Source organism: Arachis ipaensis, chromosome B10 (assembly GCF_059453495.1).
Source record: "Arachis ipaensis isolate K30076 ecotype BB chromosome B10, ASM5945349v1, whole genome shotgun sequence".
NCBI lineage: Eukaryota > Viridiplantae > Streptophyta > Magnoliopsida > Fabales > Fabaceae > Arachis > Arachis ipaensis.
In genome coordinates this window covers 26,726,807-26,750,210 of record NC_142435.1, presented here as the reverse complement: position 1 = coordinate 26,750,210, position 23,404 = coordinate 26,726,807, and the positions used below count along the sequence as shown (strand labels likewise).

The 23,404-nt window shown below is 34.8% G+C and overlaps 3 protein-coding genes across 3 annotated transcripts; 1 reads left to right on the top strand and 2 right to left on the bottom strand.

Moving 5' to 3' along the window:
- Positions 1-6,385: 6,385 nt before the first annotated feature.
- On the bottom strand, positions 6,386-12,570 carry LOC107624021 (uncharacterized). The gene is made up of 12 exons (XM_016326455.3): positions 12,304-12,570; positions 11,645-11,828; positions 11,077-11,258; positions 10,126-10,983; positions 9,946-10,023; positions 9,437-9,737; positions 9,112-9,311; positions 8,662-8,738; positions 7,742-7,843; positions 6,901-7,087; positions 6,728-6,818; positions 6,386-6,544 (listed from the first exon to the last, which is right to left on the bottom strand). Exons 2-11 carry the CDS (start codon positions 11,826-11,828, stop codon positions 6,729-6,731), a joined length of 2,259 nt encoding a protein of 752 aa, XP_016181941.1. The 5' UTR covers positions 12,304-12,570; the 3' UTR covers positions 6,386-6,544; position 6,728.
- Positions 12,571-12,970: 400 nt separating this feature from the next.
- Positions 12,971-18,070, top strand: LOC107622827 (protein RETICULATA-RELATED 5, chloroplastic). The gene is made up of 7 exons (XM_016324869.3): positions 12,971-13,966; positions 14,425-14,554; positions 15,029-15,556; positions 16,141-16,248; positions 16,354-16,902; positions 17,426-17,539; positions 17,722-18,070. The coding sequence occupies exons 1-7, from the start codon at positions 13,296-13,298 to the stop codon at positions 17,854-17,856; spliced, it is 2,235 nt and encodes a 744-aa protein (XP_016180355.1). The 5' UTR covers positions 12,971-13,295; the 3' UTR covers positions 17,857-18,070.
- Positions 18,071-18,382: 312 nt separating this feature from the next.
- On the bottom strand, positions 18,383-21,409 carry LOC107622828 (arogenate dehydrogenase 1, chloroplastic). The gene is made up of 7 exons (XM_016324870.3): positions 20,329-21,409; positions 20,048-20,216; positions 19,683-19,838; positions 19,389-19,471; positions 19,056-19,125; positions 18,889-18,963; positions 18,383-18,792 (listed from the first exon to the last, which is right to left on the bottom strand). Exons 1-7 carry the CDS (start codon positions 20,490-20,492, stop codon positions 18,700-18,702), a joined length of 810 nt encoding a protein of 269 aa, XP_016180356.1. The 5' UTR covers positions 20,493-21,409; the 3' UTR covers positions 18,383-18,699.
- Between the last annotated feature and the right edge of the window lie 1,995 nt (positions 21,410-23,404).

The window sequence follows — 23,404 nt, the reverse complement described above, 5'->3', positions numbered from 1 at the left end:
GTCACAAGTAACAAACCCCTTTAAAATTGATAACCGAAGTATTTAAACCTCGGGTCGTCTTCTCAAGGAACTGCAGGGAGGTATGTTCTTATTATTGGTTATGAGTTTTGTAAATTGGGTGTTTTGAAAGTAAGGAACAAGTAATTTAAATGACAAATAAAATAAATAAATAACTGTAAAATAAACTCTTGGCAAGGTATGAAAATTCGGAAGTCCTATCCTAGTTACTTCCTATGAGAATGGAAGTTAATCCCACTTAGTTAACCCTTATGAAAGCAAGGGAAAGTCAAGTGAACTAATTAGTTAGATTCCCAAGTCCTAGCCAACTCCTAAGGAAAGACTAGAGTTAGTGGAATACCAGTCAATTTAGCCAACATAACAACCAATCACGGATAGTTGATAACTCAAGAGCTTCCAGTTAACCAATTAAAGCCAATAACATAAAAATCTAAATAAGAATCAATGATCTGAAATACCTCAATTGCATTAATAAGAGAAAATCAATTTAAACATAAAGAGTTCATAAGCCAATTTGGCAACATAAGTAATTAAAAGATAGCATTAAAATATCTGAAAGTAAAAGAGAAATATAAAGTAAAAGGAATATTGAACCTGATGAAGAGTTGAAATTCTAAATCCTTTAAGAGGAATCCTAATCCTAAAAACCTAAGAGAGAGGAGAGAACCTCTCTCTCTAAAAACTACATCTAAACTATGAAAAGTGAATAATTCCAGGCATGATAATGAATGGATGCATTCCCCCACTTTATAACCTCTAATCTGTGCCTTCTGGACTTGGATCTGGGCCAAAAAGGGTTTCAGAAATCGCTGGGAGCGTTTTCTATAATTTCTGGTGCGTGGCGTCTGTCATGCGTCCGCGTGGGTCACGCGGTCACGTCGTCTGGAGTTTTCCTTATCACGCGTTCGCTTCGGTCACGCATACGCGTCATCTGTGTTCTGCTCATGGCGCGCGTCCGCGTCAGTCACGCGTTTGCGTCGCTGCCTTTTCGCGCTGGACATGCTACCGCGTCATCCATGCGTTCGTGTCGCTGCCAGCTTCTTCAAAAACTCCATTTTGTGCTTTCCTTCCATTTTTGTATGTTTTCTTTCCATCCTTTAAGTCATTCTTGCCTTAGAAGATCTGAAACTTCTCAACACACAGATCACGGCATCGAATGGTAATAAAGAGTAATTAAAATAAATAATTTCAAAGTATAGGAAACATGTATTTCACATATATCACATAATAAGGAAGGAAAAGTGAATCCATGCAGTTTACATGAATAAGTGGGTGAAGGGTTGAATAAATCACTTAAATTGAGTACAATATATATCATAAAATATGGGTTTATCAACCATCCTACCTTGACTTCGATAAGGACGCTGTCACAAGGTGAGTTAAAGCTGCCATCGGACCCCACCTAAAAGAACTTCGGCTCAATGTGTGGAGCGGCAAAATTGGATTCAGGTTTGTGGTGCCACCCAGCGTGTTCAGCTACCGTACGCCGGTGAACCTCAACTTGCTTGGTGTGATTCTTGAGCTAACTCTGAAAGCATCGTTGTCGATTCACCTGCCATCGCTCAAGACCCTCCATTTATTTCTTGACTCTCCTAATAACGTGGATTCCATTCTCTCTGGATGTCCTCTTTTGGAAACCATGCACCTCACCATCCAGAGATTCCAGCACTGTGCCTCTAACATAAGCGCCCTCAAGATCCACATGCCTTCCTTGAAACGTTTAGAGTTTATAGACTCAGGAGATTTTGGAATCGTGCTTTTTGAATTGGATACGTCATCTCTTGAATATCTTGTTATCCGCCTATGGTATCTGTTTTACTGCCGCTTCTCAGTCACCAATACACGTGATGGGGTTGACGGTTGGCGGCGGACGGCCGTGGTGTTGGTGAAGGTGGTGAAATCCAGAATAAAGAGAGGGTTGAGATTTGGAGGAGGAAGGTTGAGATTAGGGTTAATAGAAGGGCAATTTGGGATTGAATTTTAGTGTTTAGTTAATTTTATCGTACGAAACTCATTTTTTATGAGTACAACTTTAATTTTTTTTCATGGGTATATTTGTCAATGTTTAAAATTTTCGTGGGTAGAAATGGTAGTTTATTCCTCGAAAATTTATATCCTGATAAAAATAATTTTTAAAATAAAATTAATCTTTAAAGATATAAATGACAAATAAATTTTTAAATAATTTAAAAATATAATAAAAATAATCAAATATTATATTTTTTATAAATAACAAATAATTTGTACATTTTATTCAAATTTTTGTAATAATATTTAAATAATTATTAAGAAGTGCAAAAACATAAAAGCAAAATTCAATCTTTGGACTCTTCTTTTTTATTTTTTTTAAAAAATTTGAACATTCACGATAAAAAAAATCAAATAAATTCTCTTGATATAAAAATCATTAAATTTTAAAAATTAAAATACTTAATTTTTCTTACAATATTTGTCAATTACATAAAAATCTTATAATCAAAATTATTTTAGAATATATATTTAATATTTAATTATTTTATTATGTTCTTAAATTTTTTTATTTATCATTCATATTTTTTAAAATGATTTTAGTCAATAATATAAACTTTTAAAAAAGTTTACCTTTGTTTAAAATCTTGGCATCTTATAGGTTTTTGGTTAACACAATTTTATAGGTTAAAAGGTCATTACATAATAACAAAGAAAAAAGAACTCCTAAAGCCACATTAATTATTTCTTTATGGAGGATAGGATACTAACAATTTTTTTTTGTATAGGTTCTTTGTAGGCAAAAAAATATACTTAACTTCGGTCAAATATATCACTTTAATACTAGAATTTAAAAGTTAATTTTTAGACATTTAAGTTGTTCGGACAGCAGTAGAGCATCTCAGTTCACAGCTATTTCAGCCACAGTTCAATAACTTTAAAGTAAAGTAGTAGTTATGAGAGATTTTAATATCATTACGTCTCAGATTTCAACAATTTTATTGATGATAATAAATTGGTGAATATTAGAATGCTTGGCTGGCCTTTCACTTGGTCAAATACAAGACAGAGGTTGATTTTGTTAAGGAGAGGTTTGATCGAGTTCTAATTGGGTTACACTGGAAGACACTCTATGAAACAATAGAGAATTTGGATAAGACCATGCACCAATACTCTTGGATATTAATCCGCAAATATGGAGAACTAAAAGGAAATTTAAATTTCAGGAACGATGGTCTGAAGAAGCGGAAGTTAGCAGGATTGTGACTGAGGTTTAGAGCTTGGAAGTTGTGGGATCAGCTATGTTTTCTTTGGCTCAGAAACTTAAAGAATGTTGATATAGGCTGGTTCATTGGCAGATGCACTATAAAACCAACTCGAAGAAGGAGATTGATGAACTCCAAGCAGCCCTTGAGGAGCGAAGAGCTTCCGGTGTTCATGGAGGAGAAGAAATTACTAGTTTAAAGAAAAAATTGGAAAGTACTTATCTTAAAGAGGAGCGGTACTGGAGGAAAAAATCAAGGAGTAAATGGTTGAGAGAAAGGGATAAAAATATAGCATTTTTTCAACAAAAGTTTCAGTCTAGAGTGAGGAATAGAATTTGGAGATTAGTGGATAGCAATAATGAGGTAGCTTCTTGTCCAAAAAAGATTGCTAAAGTGGCTGAGGAGTATTTTTGCAATATTTTCTCCTCCATTTGTCATGCTAATCCCAATCAATTTCTAGAGGAGTTGGAGCCTAAAGTTACAGCTAATATGAACCGAAGTCTTCAAAGACCAGTGTCTACGGAAGAGCTTAAGAGAGCTACCTTCAATGTGCATGCTCAAAGTGCGGGGAGGATGATTTCACGGCTAAATTTCTTCACTTCTTTTGGGACATTGTTGGTGGGGACGCATTTAGAGTAATTCAAAGTTTCTTTCATAGTGGCTGAATGCTTAGGAACTTCAATCATACCCAGATTTGCCTCATACCAAAGATCCTAGATGCTAATAACATGACTCAGGTGAGACCGATTTAGCTTGTCTTCAGTTATTTACAAGATTATTTCAAAAGTTATGGTGCATAGATTACAAGGAATAATGAATCAGATTATTAGTGCTAATCAGAGTACCTTCCTTAAAGGGTGCCTCATTTCTGATAACCTTCTTATTGCACATGAATGTATGTACTATTTGTAAACCAAGAAGAGAAGCTCTGAGTTTGAAATGGCTATAAAGGTTGACATGAGTAAAGCATATGATAGAGTTGAATAGCACTTCCTATGGTATATTATGGAGAAATTGGGTTTAGTTCAAAGTGGATTAACTGGACTAAGAAATTGGTGACAACTGTTTCTTACTCTATTGTTGTGGAAGGTCAACCATTTAATTTTTTTAGACCAAATAGGGGTATCCGTCAAGGTGATCCCTTATCTCCCTATCTTTTTCTATTTTGTGCTAAAAGTTTTTCCTTTTTGCTACACAAGGCAGAGCAAAACAGACTCATTGAAGAGGTTCAAGTTAATCGGCGATGTCCGACTATTAATCACCTCCTATTCGCAGATGACTCAATCCTTTTCTGTAGGGGTTTAGCTGAAACTAGTCAAAGCATTATGAATCTTTTGGCAAACTATGAAAGTTTCAGTGATCAGACGGTTAATTTGGGAAAGTCAGCTACATTTTTCGGTCAAAACATGCCTCAACATATGAGATTGAAAATTGTAGAAACCCTCAATATCAACTGCATCGAAGCCTAAGATAAGTATCTCGAGCTCCCTTCTGTTGTTCAGTGTTCCAAAAAAGAGACATTTGGAGCAATTAAAGATAAAGTTCACAAGAAGGTGCATAGCTAGAAATGAAGTTTGCTTTCCTCGGGTGGCAAGTAGGTTCTGATCAAAGCAGTGTGTGTCAAGCTATATCTATATACATTCTATCATGTTTCGGCTACCGGACACTCTACTAAATGAAATTCACAGCACTCTCCCAGATTTGGTGGGGGCAGCGAGGAATGTAAAATGGCATGGATCAAATGGGATACCATGACAAGAGCCAAGAAGAAAGGGAGATTAGGGATAAAGGACATACGAGCTCAAAATTTGGCTTTACTAGGTAAACAACGTTGGTGAATTGTTAAACAACCTAATTCTACTCTAACCCAGATGCTCAGAGGCAAGTATTTCCACCATAGTAACATTATGAATACTCAAATAGACAACGTACTTTCTTGGGACTGGAGAAGTATTCTGGAAGGTCGTAAAGTGATTGAGAAAGAACTGGTATGGAGAGTTAGTTCGGGCAGAAATATACAAATCTTTTAGGATCCATGGCTCTTGCCACCGCACCCTTCAATGTTCTTGTGTTTGTAGTCCCAAATCTTCTAACATAGCCCGTGTTTTATGTTATGGACATGTTGAATGCTGACCGAAGCTGGAACCATGCCTTGATAGCAGAAGCTTTTCTAGCTGACATTAGCTCTCGCATCTTGTCAATTGAGCCAACAGATGAAGAAGATAAGTATTATATGGGTTTGTAACAAATCTAGTAGCTATGAAGTAGCCTTAGGCTACAAGATAGCTTATGCTTTCTACCATGCCCCAGTTTCTCAAGTGCCCACAATACATGCATCAACACCGAATTTGGAGGAAATTATGGGAGATGAAAATACTTCGTAAAATCAATTTTTTTCTGGAAGTGCTTGCAACTGTTCCACTCCCACTTCCCAAAGACGTCGAGCATGTGCCCAAGATGCTAAGATGCTCCTTTGATGAAAAATCAATCCTCCATAGAAAGATGTCGAGCATGTGCCCAAGATGCTAAGATACTCCTTTGATGAAGAATCAATCCTCCATAGCTTGCTTCGATGCCCACTCTCAGCTGCGATTTAGACCAATAGCTGCATCAACGACCAAATCTGGAGACCTAATTCGAGATCCTTCTTCAAATGATGGGAGAGAGCTTTCTCCACTTTACTGGCAGATATAGAAGGAAGGAGAAAACTTTCATTAATAGCTATCCTCTGTTGGAATGGTTGGAAAGCAAGAAACCAAGAAACCGTTTTATCCTTGAGAAAGAAATGGTCTTGCATCAACTGTGGTGGCCGACTCTGAAGCTAGCTCAACAACTTCACAGGGTTTTTCAATCAAATGAATAGAATTGAGCTCTGAATGTTATTTTTCTATCTTAATTTTCTTATTCTTTGTCTGTTTAGTGACTTTTGGAAGACTCCCATTTCTCATTCTAATCCTTAGTTGAATAACATTTGTTATTTCTCTTATAATTAATGAATAATAGTTATCTTTGGAAAAAAAAAAAGTTGCACAGGTGTAAACTATTTTTAATAGATATTAGATTTAGACAATTTAAGTTGGCTTGTATAATAAGCTAGTTTTCATTTGTTACTATCCTAAATTGATCTTTTCAACTTCTCAAATACTTCCATTTTCTCACCCACGTCACCGCGGTCACTTACAAAACATAACAATCCCTTTACAAATGGAAGTATGGGACACTTCTATATAGGTGCCCTTCTATATATTCACAAAAGCCTTTGCAGCCTTCTAGTGTTCAACCCAACACTCGTCCTGCAGTACACGATTGAACAGTGAAAAAGGTCATTTTATGTAAACAGAATTTTATTTATTTTCTCTAATGGAATTAACAAAGAACAGAGAAAATAAAGTTTAATAGAATGATTTTACATAATAGTATCCTTGATCTCTATAAAAAGACTTTATAATCCTTATTATAAGTAGACAATAGAGTACCTCACAAGAGTATGGCAGATAAGTAGCATCTCCTTCCAAGAGCTTTTAGATTAGTTGATTCCCAGCCACGACCTTCTTTGTAACATTCAATCTGCCATCAAGATTAAATCTTAGAAAATAATTGCAAATTGAAGAGAAAAGAATTGAATGAATGTAATGTAGAAATTGCATACCGTATCTAAAACTTCATTACTTTCACTCAAACCACCGATGGCAAAAATTGAATTTCCAATTACTACAGTTGCAAAATATCCCCTAGAAGTGTTCATGGGTTCGCTCATTATCCATGAACCAGTGCGAGGATCAAATATCTCAACTGTTGAGATCATCTGTTCTCCATTATATCCTCCAATTGCATATCTGTTTAGAACATTGTATCTAATTATTTAGCAAAATAAAAGTATTCTTCTAAAGCTTATTCTAGGCTGAAAAAATGCTAATCTATAGTAAGAATCCATGAGTTAAAAGAGTAATGATATATTTTATGAATTCAATTTGTGTATTACATTAGCAAAAGTAACTTTTCACACCTACTACTTGAGTGGTCATTTGAAAGAAGGATTTGATACCGATGATGGTGCATCACAATTAAACTCATTTCATTGATCTAACCATGACTCTATCCTTACATTTTCACTTTATATCAATCTTACTTAGACCCAAACCCTCTTCCTATGGCTTGCTCTTTCAAACAATATATTGTTATCAAAATTAAAAACAAAAAGAAGTCAGAAATCAATATTCAATAGATCCTTTGACTTGTCTCAACAACTACTTTGGTTTCCCTCCCAAAGATGGCTAGAGCATCCTTTATCAGAATGATTTTAGTCTACTAAGCACAAAAAGGGGCGGGCATAAAGTTCCTTACTTTTTCTGTAGGTTTTTCTACTAGCTCAATTAAGCATTCTAATATTATTAAATGGCCTTTGTTCCTCCTAAGTGCTATTACTGTTTGAATGTCCGATCCTGTTAGCCACTAACAGCAGCCAAGAAACACATAGGATATTAACTTACAGCTGTTCGTTTAGGACAGATAAAGAATGGCAGCCTCTCATTGTTGACATGTTTTGAAGTCTAGCCCATGAATTCCCGCGAGGATCATATCTCTCCACTGACCTGAAAAAAAGAAGAATTCAGAGAATCATTAGCTAGGACAATGGGGAAAACCAAAAAGAAAGGAATCATAAAGCCAAATCTCTTTTAAGGACAATTTCTAATCTTACGATTCATTTTTTTTTTGCTTTAGAATATTATATCCTATCCTATCTAAATTAAACACCCTAGCCAGGCCATAGTAGAGTCAAATGTTAGAATAAAATTAATCTTTTTGCTTTCTGGGGATATAAGATGTATTATCAGATAAAAACACAAACTAATCAGTCTGCTAAGTAATCGAATCGAGTATAACAATTTAACCATGTGCTACAAAATACGAAGACAAAACTATTGTCGGAATTTATACACAGACGAACTTTACCATAATGAACGGAAACCACTGGATCAGGATGGAACAATCAAAGCTCAATGGTTCTTTGTTCTAAAATTATTCAAGATATGAAGGAGTTCAAAAAAGAGTTGGGATAAAAACAAAATACACTTTTCCAATAAAAATAAAATAGTAGTCAAAGAATATTTTAGGCATCAACAAATCAAAATGATGAATACTTTTGAAATTTATGGGAGGGTTCCAAGTTTCATTTCATTATCAATTCAATTCAACAATCATAAAGCTGGTGATCACAACTGTGTGAACCAATATTAAATATCGTATCATTTTCATAGTTGCACTGTCAACACAACACAACACAACACAACTGGTTTTGGTTTTAGTGCTGGAGAAAATTCTAAGATCAGAGTGGAAGGAACGTAGCAAACTGGTGGCACTGGCAATTAGATAACAATCAATTATTGAAAGCAATTCAATAGATTTTAACCTCAAATAATTATCTCCATCAAATCCACCTACAACATATATGACGCCATTAATTTCTGCTGCAGCTGGAGTAAATCTCTGAAAGAAATTAAATGTTAATCAACAAGAATATTAGTTGAGATATCCATCCTTTGGTACAGATTGTCATAATGAAGCATAAAGTGTGCATCATCCAAGAGCATGGGAATTACAAAACAGAATCAGAAGTTCAGCATGCATGCAATAAGTTGGACATAATGACACAATTACCTTGAGTCTTGACATATAAAAACATCTAAACAAGCACGAGTACTAAAGATTAATAAAACTGAATTACTAAGCATCTTATAATTTGATGTTTGTAGTATAAAGTTCTAAATATTTTTTTATTTTTGGCAACTACATTCATGTTGCGACAATGCTAACCAATGGGAAAAAAAGAACGAAGTACTACAGAGGGAAAAGAAATTACTTTCATCATCATTGACCTTGTAGGTATCCACTTTCCAACGTTTGGGTCAAATGATTCAACCTCAGAGAAACATTGTACACCATTTCCACCGCCTATAGCGAAAATCTTGTCATTCAATGAAATCCCAGCAAGACTTCCTTTCTTTTGATGTACAGAAGGACGAGTGAACCATTGATTTTCCACTAGGTTGTATGATTCAACTTTCAAAAATGAAACTCAGATGTTAGTCAATATAAACAAGGTATCAAATCCTCTCAAAGAAGAAGAATGAATGGAGAAGTTTTTGCAAAAGAAGGTAAATAGAAAGAATGAATGGAGCTAATACCTGTGTCACACCACAAATTATCTTGTAAGCCACCAATTACATAAACTTCACCACTTAACTTCACAGTAGAGTTATATGATCGAATCGAACTCATTGGACAAAGGGTCTCCAACAAATCATTAGTTGGACAGTAGCAATCCAAAGTTGACACGCATGTTAACCCATCGAAACCTCCCATTATTAAAATTGATTCCTTATAACTAGATTTAGATCGCATTACAAGATCCTCTTTAGGAAATGTGACACAATCTGATGTCTTCAATTGCTGCTTCAAGCTCACTATCTCTCTTCTTGATTCAACCTGAACTTTTAGATGTGTTACTAATCTGAACAAAAATATCAAAATAAAAAAAAGGAAAAAACACAGCAACATGTGACATCACCCAGTCCCCGTCCACCCCTCCTCTTCGATGAAGAACTTTAAAATCTATTTCATGATATTAATGAAAGAACTCACTGATGCAGAATTAGGCAAGAGATTTCAATCTGAATAACAAGAAGATCCATACCAGCTCTTTCTCCAAGGAACAGATTTGCAGCTCCTGTTTGAACTGCTTTAACCGCAATTCATTGACTTCTTGTTGTATCTTAAAAGTCAACAATACACAAAATGATATTAAATTAGTTTGGTTATGACACTATGATTTTAAAATTTAAGAAGAAAAGGAATCCCAATGACAAAAAGTTACCTTGTCAAAAATAAAACGAAGATCAGGTGATTTGGCATTCAAATGCAACTCTGCTTCAGGAAAGCAACAATTTTCTATCTCAGACTTGTATGACCAAGAAGTATTACCCTCTGAAGCACTGCTCTGCAAGTAAGGAGTGGACATACTCTCACATGGTATGGATCGAGGCAAACACCGATCAGCTGAAACAGATAAGTAGAGGTCTTCCATATGCTGCTTCAAGTATTCAAATTGTTCATCACATTGGGTAGACTCATCAATAAATTCCTCTGATGTGTTGCTCCCTCCATTCAAACTAGATCCAATACATGGCGAATCCCATGCATTATTCATCTGATCTTCAGTAGGCAGATTCAACATGGTTTGCTCCAATGCTCCCTTGTGGTCTATTTCATCCACAGACTCATTGTGACCATTCAAACCATGAGTAGTTTCCAAGGAGGTCTGTCCAGTTTGAATATGCTTCAAATCACTGGTAGGATGGACATCATTTCTTAAAAGAGATGAGTAAGAGCGGCCATCATATTCCGAATTAGTGACTGAATTAGACAACGGAACTATCTGTCGGGTCTGAGAATTCTTCAAATCACCAGTCGAATGAACATCATTTCTTAAAAGAGACGAGTAAGAGCGGCCATCATATGCTGAATTAGACGAAGGAAGCTTTGGTATACTTCTCGGGATTATACTCTGTGCAGCTATTGGTGTAGACGCCGAAAAAAGGGATATTAGCTTCTTAGTTTGAACTTGATCCAGTTCAAACCAAAACAACTTTGGAAGGTAATAGTTGTCCTCGATAACCGGACTAAACTGAACTTCCGACAAGGGCTGGAACTGCATTCTAGTCTTGAACTTTACCTTAAATTATACAAACAAAAAGAGGGTGAAAAAAAAGTAAATCCTAAACTGAGTAGCCAAACTGATAGAACAATAAAAACATCATGCTCTAACCTGGGCTGCATATGGAGTGCAATCCGAGCTACCCTCAGTCCAGCCATAAGGATTAATATTCAATCTTCCACTACTTGCAGCTTCAAATATACCATGTAGCATCCTATCACTATAGTTGAATAGAAACAGAGGCAAACCAGGACCAATATTCTTCACATATGATATATGTCCAGATGGCAAGCCTGTTTCCAAGAATTAAAAATTTTAAGTTCTCACAGTAAATACATTTCATTTGTGCCTGCTAACTAAGTTGATTGAAAACTGCAAGTATATCAAAATGAAAAAGGAATATATTATTTATACTTTGTTTAAAGTGCTTAATGCAGTCACTCGTTGTACCAAAAGTCCAAAAACAAAAATGAGTACACAAATAATAATAATAATTAGTTAAAAAACTTTTTCAGAAAAAGAAAGCAAAAAAGTTTTGATTTTTTCAATGCATTCGATAAATTAAAAAAGAACTTAAAAAATTTAACAGTTAATTAACGTTTTCTATCAAAATTTTTGGTTTATAGTATATGCTTGACGAGTACCCAAACCAAAACCCTTGAAATAAGGTGAAACTAACCAAATAACTGCATTTGAAAGCACTGGTTCATTGTATTATGCTTGCATCCGAAGATAACTCCCCCTAATTCAGACTTCCTCAGATTTCTTGCAGTTACGCTGCAATTTACCGATGAAGAAGATGATGAAGGTGCTCGTGACCTTTCGCTCAATACATGAGTCTCTGTTCTCCTTCCCGCACCCATCTATTACCAAAATCACAAGTCTCAGTTATGCAGTAGAAATCGCCACACTCTACTACGAAACTAACCAAGTATTACTACTATAGATTACATGCATTTAAGATTTAATATTTAATTAATGATCTAAACATCATCTAATATAAAATGTAGTTGATTTATTTATTGTCTTAATAATAATAATAATAATAATAATAATAATAATAATAATAATAAAAATAAAAAATCATACCAGAACAATGATTAAAAATATCAAGAGTTAAAGAACTTCAAATATTAAATACCAAACGATGAAACTGTAAATCGATTAAAAGTAAATTAGTAATAAAATAAAATAGAAGTGGGTTAAGTCTCCTGGACTAACTGTGTGTGTATTTAAAACCTAAATAACACTACGGAACTGCATTTCGTGAGTAAGAGCATTTTGATCATTTTTGCCCTCATGAAAACAGAAAAAATGAAGGAAGGACAAAAAGGAAACCTTTGAGGCGGTGAATGTGTTTAATCGGCAAAGAGTAGCATAAGATGAACAAACGAAGAAGGTTGAAAAAGTGAAGAAAGGAGAAGAAATGGAATATAGATCACGTGAAGAGGAGAGTAATCAAAGAGGCACAAGAAAGTCTGGTCTCTTGTCTTCTCTTGGAACTCAAATAGAAATTATATTCCTGAAGCTGCGAGAGAGAGAGAGAGAAGCAGAGTGGGAGAAGGTGTCACTTCATTTGCCTGGTATAGCGGGGCAGTAGTGTACTTGGCATGCACCCATGCATACTATTTGTATGTATGTATGTATGTATATTGTTGTACTGCAATTCATATTTCATAATGAATGCATGAAGTGGGACCCATTCGCTAACACTCTGTTTCTTTCTTTTTTGGTGGAAGTTTTTGGTTGGAGACTTCCCTGGATCAAATGAATACAGTTTTTGGTCTGAAAAGAACAAATAGAAACTGGGCTTTTTGTTTGTTTTGCTTCACCTTGCCCAATATCCCACAAATTGATTTGGCACCTGGGCTTCAGATATTCCAACTATTATTTGATTTTATTCAGCCCTGAGTCACATCTGAGTCAGCTCATCTCAATCGCACAGAGAAAATTCCGAAAACAAGGAAAATAAAAACGCACCACATTCATTATCACAAAACAAAATATAACAAAAAGTGTTTGCCACTTGGCACCTGAATCCAATATCCTGTATGGACACAAATGCTTCACGTAGAACAATTAGAGCCCCCTCCAAACTTACGTACCAATATGTTCATAACAATTTAAATTTATTGTGACCACAAAAACACCTCATCTTTATTCAGCAACAAAATTTTATGGTTACGAGTATTTTTCATTTTCCCCCCCAAGATTTTCTATGACAAGTGAGAACGTTGAACAAGAACAATCAGTGAGCTAATGGTTACAAAAGCTAATCGAAGTATCATAGTTGGAGTTAGTTGAAGTGAAAACCTGAGGTCACCAAGGAGATGAAGCCAAACACCCAGGCTTCTTCCTTCGCCACTACTAAACCGCCGCACGTGACCTTCTTTCGCCGCTCACGTGCTCCCGTTCAACTAAACGACGCCGTGTGGACCGTGAAATGTCATCGTATCAACTTGTCCCTTCGCCACTCCAAGACCATAACCATAACTGCAGCCGCGAAGCCCGAGAATGACGGCGTAGCTGAAAACTCGGTCGGTCCGACCCGGCGAGTCGTGTTGGCGGCGCCATTTCTTGCCGCCGGCGCGTCGTTTCTGTTCTCGTCGGCAACGAGAGCGGATGATAAGGCTGTGACGGCGCCATCTCCTGTTTCGGCGCCTCCGCCTGCAGAATTGAAGGCGGCGAAGGTTGAGGAACCGAAGAAGAAGCAGAAGGAGGAGGAGGCGATAACGTCGAGGATTTACGACGCGACGGCGATCGGGGAACCGTTGGCAATAGGGAAGGACAAGGGGAAAGTGTGGGAGAAGCTGATGAACGCGCGCGTGGTGTATTTGGGGGAAGCGGAGCAGGTTCCGGTTCGCGACGACAAGGAATTGGAGCTCGAGATCGTTAAGAATTTGCAAAAGCGGTGCATAGAGAATGAGAAGCATTTGTCTTTGGCTCTTGAAGCTTTCCCTTCGAATCTTCAGGAACCGCTCAGTCAGTTCATGGATAACAAGTATGCATTTCAAATTTTGCTGAATGAATATAGCTTTTGGGTTCATATCAGATAACTGTTGAATTGAGAATGTAGTGTAGAAATGTAGATGAATGTTGGTTAACGATTATGAACTTGTAAATTGAAGGAAATTGATCATTAGACATTAGTCACTGCGAGCTTGAACAAGAATCTTCAAGTTGAAGTGAGTAAGAATTAACAAGTTTCTGTGTCACTTGAGCCATGAAAATGACTAAGCTAGTTTCTGTCCTATTTAATTTTTGTTCTGTGGATTGCTAAATTTAGAATTTAATAATCAATTAGGAAAATAGATCTTGTTATTTCACACACACACATGGCGTGCAATTCTTTATGTTAAATTTTAATCTGCCCTCCGTTTACTAATTCAATTACTATTTTACTGTTAATCTCTGTCTGTCTCTTAAGAGTAATTCTTTCATATTAAACTTTTGCAACAGGATAGATGGAGAAACCTTAAAGTCTTATACAATGCATTGGCCGCCTGAAAGATGGCAGGAGTATGAACCTCTTCTTAATTACTGCCGTGAAAATGGAATCCGCCTTGTTGCTTGTGGCACCCCACTATCGGTATGCTTGAATTTTCATTCACAAACTTATGCAGATATGTCGATTGTTTATTAACCTATGGAATTTCTGGCGGAGTATTGTGCTTAACTAACTCACAATATAAGCTAATGGTGTGCACAATAATGAGGAGCCCCCAGGGACTTAATTGCATTGTGACAAGAATAGCCTAGTCTGAATATCAATCCGAAATAATTTTTTTTTAAAAAAAGGGCAAACACTGAATAGAATTGAATTTATCATCCTCAAATGTCTCAAAAATAAGCAGAATGTTTAATAAAACATGCTTTTTCCCTAATTGGTAAGATGGCCTGTTAAAAGAATAGAGGAAAACCCAAAAGAACTTTAGGAACACCAAAGGAACCTTGTATTGAAAGCTTAACTGACCTAAGGTGTCGATTGTTATGTTTAACCGAATCCACTCTTTAATTAGATAAATCAAGTTGATAATTATGATGACCATTCACTCATCTACAGATCTTAAGGACTGTACAAGCAGAAGGAATTCGTGGGCTTTCAAAAGCTGATCGTAAAGTATATGCACCTCCAGCTGGTTCAGGCTTCATATCAGGCTTCACTTCTATCTCACGTAAATCATCAGTTGATAGTATTCTAAATCCATCAGTTCCTTTTGGTCCAAGCTCATATCTTTCTGCACAAGCTAGAGTTGTAGAGGAGTATAATATGTCCCAGATCATCTTACAAAATGTGCTTGATGGAGGAGCATCGGGCATGTTAGTAGTTGTGACTGGTGCAAGCCATGTAACATATGGTTCTAGAGGAACTGGAGTGCCAGCAAGAATTTCAGGAAAAATACAGAAGAAAAACCAAGTTGTAATATTGCTTGACCCTGAAAGACAGTTCATTCGTGGAGAGGGAGAAGTTCCTGTTGCTGATTTTTTGTGGTATTCTGCTGCCAGACCCTGTAATAGAAATTGCTTTGACCGTGCTGAGATTGCTCGGGTTATGAATGCTGCTGGGCGCAGACGAGATGCCCTTCCACAGGTTAGCAAACCATTAAAGTTCAACATCCCACAGATTGCTATGTTTCTCATATCAGTTCCTTTTGGAGTTTTTAGTTGTATTCAGTATAGCTTTGGTATTCCACAATCATTTACAGTATATATTCTTGCCAGCTGACACAAATTGTGCACCTCAAAAACCTATCAGTGTCAGGTTGTGTCCTTCAAAAATGTACCATTTCATAGTATCATTTCATGTCCCAGATCTTCCTTTTCCTTTAAACTCTTATTCCTTTATGGCTTTATCAGTTCAGGTTTAATGCAAAACACAATACATGATAATGGAGTTGAAAACTTTGGGATGGGGTAAATTGTGATCATGAAGTCCTTAGTCTGGGATTCTGATAATTTTTTAAAATCAAGTTCTCTTAATTTGTAATTTATCATTCATGCATCCGAGAGTATAGGAGGTCTAATTAGCAATTGTTTGCATTTGATGATTTCGTAGTGAATGTCTTTTCGGATTCTTTTTATCTATGTTATCATCCTTTAGACAGTAGTATATGACAATGCTCGTTGTAAGTTGTAACATCATCATACAAAGGTATATTTTCCTTCCGGTTTCAGGATCTACAAAAGGGAATTGATCTTGGTTTGGTATCACCAGAGGTATTGCAGAACTTCTTTGACATAGAGAAGTATCCCTTAATTTCAGAACTCACTCACCGTTTCCAGGTAAGTTTATATATGAAAATAAACTCTTCTCTTTAACCATTTGAATGTTTCATATTTTTCTTCCTTTCATATTCATACCTCCTCATCAGGCTCTTCTTGGTGCAGGGTTTCAGGGAAAGATTGTTGGCAGACCCCAAATTCTTGCATAGATTAGCCATAGAAGAAGCTATATCGATAACAACTACTCTAATAGCACAGTATGAAAAGCGGAAAGAAAATTTTTTCCAGGAACTAGACTATGTTATCACAGACACTGTCAGAGGATCAATTGTTGATTTTTTTACAGTGTGGCTTCCTGCACCAACTCTGTCATTCCTTTCATATGCTGATGAGGCAAATGCACCTGAAAACATTAATTCACTAATAGGTCTTCTGGGCTCCATCCCAGACAATGCATTTCAAAAGAATCCAGCAGGGATAAACTGGAATCTCAATCATAGAATTGCATCAGTTGTATTTGGTGGTTTAAAACTTGCCGGTGTTGGATTTATTTCAAGCATAGGTGCTGTGGCTTCATCAAACTCTCTATATGCAATTCGTAAATTACTTAATCCGGCTGTCGTTACTCAACAACAGATTGTGAGGTCACCAATACTCAAAACAGCAGTTGTTTATTCATTATTTCTTGGAATCTCGTCAAATCTCCGATACCAGGTACACCTGCCTTTTGCATTCAACTCCTTTGTTGTAGCTTGTAAATAATGTGTAACAGAGCGTTAAAGTAAGATTTGACCTAACTTCTGTGGGAAATAGATCTATATTATCATGATGGTTTGTCTTTCTATAGTTGCTGTCATGAATTGAATTTTTCGCAATATACAATTATTGGAGCAAGGCAAAACATACTTGGAAGTTGGATTTACATCGTCATTTGAAAGCAGGGAGACATCAAATGTGTCATTGTTAATTACAATCTTTTTTTGGATTATTGTAACACTTTGATGTTAAAATTGTGAAAGATATGTTCAATTTCAATAATAACTACTTTGTCTTGTTGTCTATTTTTCTCTTTCTCACCTATTCTTCAGGATACTACTGGATAATTATTTAAGGACTTTTTCTTTCTGAAAATTATGAGTATATATTTATTTATTTGGTGTTATTGTACTATGAATTTGCATCCAGCTAAGGTCTGCAACTACCCTTCTTTATTAATACTGAAATATTTTTTGTGCAGGTAATTGCTGGGTTAGTGGAGCATCGCCTTTCTGAACAGTTTGCATCCCAAACCTTGTTTGTAAATATGGTATCGTTTGTCGCACGGACAGTCAATTCCTATTGGGGAACCCAGGTCAGATCAACTTTTCTTGTTTTGCTTTCCATATTTTTTCGTCACTTGCACATTTCTCATTGCTTACTATTGCACATATATTATTATTATTATTATTATTATTATTATTATTATTATCTACCTATTAACTTGATTATCTGAGTAGAATATTTCAACTTTGGTTTTCCTATATATTCCTGCAGCAATGGATTGACATTGCCCGCGCTACTGGTCTGCAAGTTAGAAAGACAGAGTTACCTACATCAGATCCTCCAAATAATGCAGCAATTGTTTGCGGCGAAACAGAAGAAGCCAGCATTGATGAGATAAAAGAATAAATGAGATTCAATCTCCTTTCGTGATATATTTATAATTCTCATTTTTGTATTATTATTCTTAAAAATCTTGTATAATAGGCTCAAAAGTATAGGGTTTTTCGCTTTCATGATCTCTCTCTCTCTCAAACCTGTTGACAGTTCCTTTAACGGCTCAGTTGTACACATTTTGATAGGATCCCATTTTGGTAAATATAATTTTGATGTAAGTAATAAATGCAGGGCTGTTTCAAGATGAGACCAACAATACATGACTGTAACTACTTTATGGTTAGGCAATCACTCTTTTGTAAGACCTTTTAAACGGGTTGCGGGGTTAAAGAAAAGTTGAGGAGCACCTATACTGGAGTATAATGAAGTGATGAACCAACCTTTGGATTTGCAGCAACTATATTGGTAAGAATTTATAGTTAACACTAGATCTCGTGCTCAATGCGTGGATATCATGGGATATGTTATGTACACATCTGGAACCCATTTAGATTGAGTATATCTCATCTAATGATAGATAGACTGCAAGTTATCATGATTTCCTACACAAAATATGTAGATATAATTTATTTCTTTATATGTTCGGCACACAAAGGGACATTGAGGTCTACATTTTTTCCCCTTAATTTTTGGGTGAAGTGAAGCAACAAAACCTGAGTTATCTAAAACCAACTGGTGCTGGATTCTTCCAGGCATTGGGAATAAATGTATGCTTTACTAATATTGAAATTACTGAGCATGTATTGGGAATGGAACCTATTTATTACAAGTGATTGAATGTATCTATTTCTTTTGTTTCTTTCTTTCCACTTCTTTTTTTTATATAATTTCTTTTGCTCAAGTACAAGTAATACATCAACTTTCAGTTTTTTCTTGACCCTGCTCCTCTTTCATCATTTGAACCAGCATCTCTTTGACCTTGAACAAGGCATGCTCAAGGTTTTCCAGCTGCATAGATGAGTATATCTTAAGATGCTTGGTTATGCACTTATGCTTCTAAACAGTGATAACCTAAAAACAAGCATTTCATATGCAGTTACATACCTCTTGTATGGCAAATCTGTTATGCGTGAACAATCCACTGTACAGATCAAAACTACATTTCATGGTGGTCTCCTTCTGCAAGTAAAATTTGATATGTTACATTTAGCGATTGTTGTACCATAGCTAGTTGATAAAATGAACAACATATATGAATTATGAATGACTACCAATTGAACAAGTGTCTCAAAGCCCTTAGTGTCAATAGGTGTGGACCTTATATCCATTTCTCCCAATGTCCTGATTAGTGAGGATTGAAGAATCAGCAGAATTTTACATTTTGTGAGCATATATATATATATACAAAAATGTTATTCGTATACTAAAATCAGCCACTAAAATTAGCTACCAATGTATTTGTGTATAAATATATGTGTGACTTAATTTATTTTCAATGTGTATTTGTATTTTAACATTTATTTTATACTAGTGGCTGATTTTGGTGTAAACGTAGCATAGTCGATATATATATTGTGATTAGATATATGTTGAATACCATGTACCTGCCTATTGTGTGTGTGATAAATTGGCTCCTAGCAGCTGCTTTATCATGTTCCTCACAGGACATTTCTACCATCCTGCAACCCTGTATAATACATACAATGTATATGCAATTGATCTTGCTTGAATTCATCACCAGGTTTGGGTCATCATCATTTGATTTTTTAACCTTTATCTCATAACTAATCCTAGGAGTATGTAAAGAACATGTTACCTTATCCTTAAGCTTTGTCTTTCTTTCTTGAATTACATTGATTTGTTCACTTTAGAATGTAACTAACTATGGATTAACGTACCTCAGTTTCAAAAATTTGGAGGAAACGAGAGCATTTGGCTTCATCTTGAATTCGAACTTTGTCATACATGAAAGTGAGATCTTTCCACCCATCCTTCCCACTGATTGGTCCAAACATTGGGTGCGTGCACAGTATGTCTAACTCCCCTGGCAACGTCTTTCCAACACAAACAAAAACAAATGAAGAAACTGATGAAACTAAGGTAACCATCCTCCAAATGAAACAAGTAAGAACTCAAGTTATGTAATGAATATAGGGTTACTGCAATTTCTCCTAAATTAGAAAATAATAGTAAGTCAGAAACACCTTTTTTTTGTTTATAATGACAACGCCCATAAATTAAATGGTATTTTACAACTGCTTACTCGGAGTAGAAGGTTTCTAGGATGTTCTTTGACCGAAAGGACATCAACAAAGAGCGTTGGTCGCTTCAGACAAGTGAGTGGCATTGACCTCATAACTTCCGCTAGCGATAAGATCGATGTGCATAACAGTATTACATCGTTCCCAGCATCAAGGAATGCACTCATATCCCTGCAAAACATATATATGAAATTGATGTGCATCTATGTACCTACATACTATACTATATGACTTATTGTGTATGTGTGCATGCATGTATAACGCTTAATGCTTTATTAATTACCTGAAAAAATGGATACCCATTTGGAGGCAGAGATGGGAGTAATCTGATCGAGAAGTTGCCGTTATAGTGTGGCCTTGTTTTATAATTGTCTTTGCAAGAAACTGTCCGAAGGTGCCGAAACCCACTATGCCTATTTTCATGTTTTGGGAATGGGAAGATGACATGGTTTAGTGAAAGTGTGGATAATGTCCCAAAGAACAATGGTGCGTGTATTAGTTATTACTATCAAGTATCAACCACTCCTACTTGTGGCGGCTATTCGTTATGGTGATCTAGGGTGAATTGGCCCTTTATATAGTTAATTGAAAAGGTTAAAAAAAAAGTACTACCACCTAACCCATCTCTCACCCTTAGTTTTTCATCAAGCTTAAATTGTTAACTAAAAGGCAAGTCTTTTTTCTTTTTTTTTTTTTTTTTAATGTTGCTTTGTATTGAAAAAATTGCAATGATTTGTCAATTCACCTCAAAATTTTAGTGCATCCATTGGAAGTTAAGCATGAGCACAAAAATATTGTTTTGGGATAATTATAAATCTATTGGTAGTCCTACTAGGAGATCTCCTCAATGGAATAAATGCTTTTGATGTTCTAAATAAATGTCAACCACACAATAATCTAAAATCAAACAGAAAGTACAATAAAAATTGAATTTATGATTACAACCTTTTGTAGAATATGATTCTGTTGTTCCATAAGAGAGAATAGAATTTCTCGTCTTAGCAGGGTGGAAGGATTAAAAAAAAAAGTCAAGAACAAGAAGTTGATAGTTTTGTAATAAAAATTCAAGGAATAATGGGAACAAAAAAAAAAACATCCAATAGAGCAAAGCAAGGGAAAATTGAAAATAAAGGTTAGAAAGGAGCAGAAATATAATACAAATGTGAATTTTTTTTTTTCCAGTGTGAAAAAATAATAAAATAATAAAATAAATTAATGATAACGAAAAACTTGTGATTCAATCTTTCTTCTCAAGTCCTCTAATATAGTCATTAACAAACTAAAAGAAAGGCACAAACAAGTAAACTGCTAACTCTAACTTCTTGTTTTTTTCTCAAATGGAATGTCTAACTTCTTTTTCTAACAACCATCTTGGTTGTGTAGTCGTCCTATTATGGAGCTCCTGCACAGTAGCCAGCTACCGGTAGTTGCTGCATTTTTTTTCTATTTTCTTTTCTGTTTTCTATTTGAAACTTTGAGTGACCAATATGGCAATATGGATTAACCATATCATGAATTTAATTTTTCCATTGATTTAAACGCAATGTTGCATCTAACTACCTTACTTTAAATGGAAGTCCATTATTAATTGATTAGCATACAGAAAATGTTCCTTAGACTTTTATATTACTGTACTTATGCCTGACATTCATTCTACTACTTTAATGTGGTCTCTAATTAAAGGTAGCCTTCATTTCAACACTCAAACAAATGTTTCATTCTTGAATTATGTTAGGTGTTTAACTGATGATTACTTTTAAGTGTTTAAATAGATTTTTTATTTAAAATATTACTAGTTTGAAAACTATTTATCAAATTGTCACTTTTTTTAATCACAATGACAATTGATTCTTTTCAATTAGATGATGATTTATGATTTTTTTACTAAAATATCACTATTTAAAAATTATTTACCAAATTGTAATTCTTTTGAACGAAACATAATAAGAAACTGTCTTTTTTGTTTTCTCTCAATGGAGTGGAATTCGAACAGAGACTTTGAGAGATAAAGAACGACATCTTGGTTAACACTAAGATCAGACTGCTTGTTACATATTATGTTTTCGGCCTCTTTATACATTCAAATTTTTTTGGCAACTAATAAGTCCAACCAAATTAGTTCAAACCTAACAAAAATCAGTAAGAGTGAGTAGACACGCTCTAACTCCTAGCGACATCATGCGCTTTCACTTTTTCTTCACGTTCTTTCTTCTTCTTTGCGTTTTTTTTCTTCTTCTCTGGATGTAGTTGCTGTGTTTTTTTTTTCTTTTTCTCTTTATCTTCCTGGTGATTTTTGCAGCATTATGTATGTCTTCTTTTTCTTTATTTGATTTTTTTCTTCTCTTTTTCTTATTTTTATTCTTGTTAAGAGGGTGAAATAAGAAAAATCATGAGAATGTGAGATAAGAAAAGAAGAAGATGATAACGAAGAAGAGGATGAGTAGTTTTGAATTATACAAAATTTATTAAAAAATAACACCGAAATATCTTAATAATAATACCGAAACTTCTTAATTTTGACACTGAAATTTAATTACAAAAATACAACTTCTTTAATATTGCATTTTTTTGTTTCTTATGATGATAATGTTGATGATGATGATAAGGAGGAGGAGGAGTAGTAGTTTTGAATTGTTACTCTTACTTTTTTTATGAGTATTGTTTCTCATATTAGACTTGAATAAACATGTATTATAATCTTATTTAATTGAATGAATGTAAAAAGTAAATTGTATACTAAAAGATCACAAGATAGCACCAAAATTATTTGAATGAACATGTTTAAACTATATTACAATTTTATTTAGTTGAATGAATGTAACTTCACACTTATTAGATTGAATTCTTATCAGAAACAAAAAAATACCAAAATTTTTTAATTTTGACACTGAAATGTTGTTACAAAAATAAAAAATTTCTTAATTTTGACACCAAAATTTTATTACAAATATAGAAATGCCTTCTTAATGTCTTTTTATGCTTCAATAAGAGCTCCTTTTTTTCCTCTACTTACTAACTAAAGATAATGAGAAGGAATATTTTAATTTGATGTTCTAATCTTGGTAAGTAATCATGATGATCAAGATAACGAAGAATAAGAGGAGGAGGAGGAAGAGTTGTTGTTTTGAATTGTTATTCTTTTTTCTTTTATAGGAGTATTGCTTCTCATATTAGACTTGAATGAATATGTATTACAATCTTATTTAATTGAATGAATGTAAAAAGTAAATTGCATACTAACAGATCACAAGGTAACACCGAAATTATTTGAATAAATATGTTTGTACTATATTAGAATCTTATTTAGTTGAATGAGTGTAGGTTCACATTTATTGAATTGAATTTCTTCCAGAAATAAA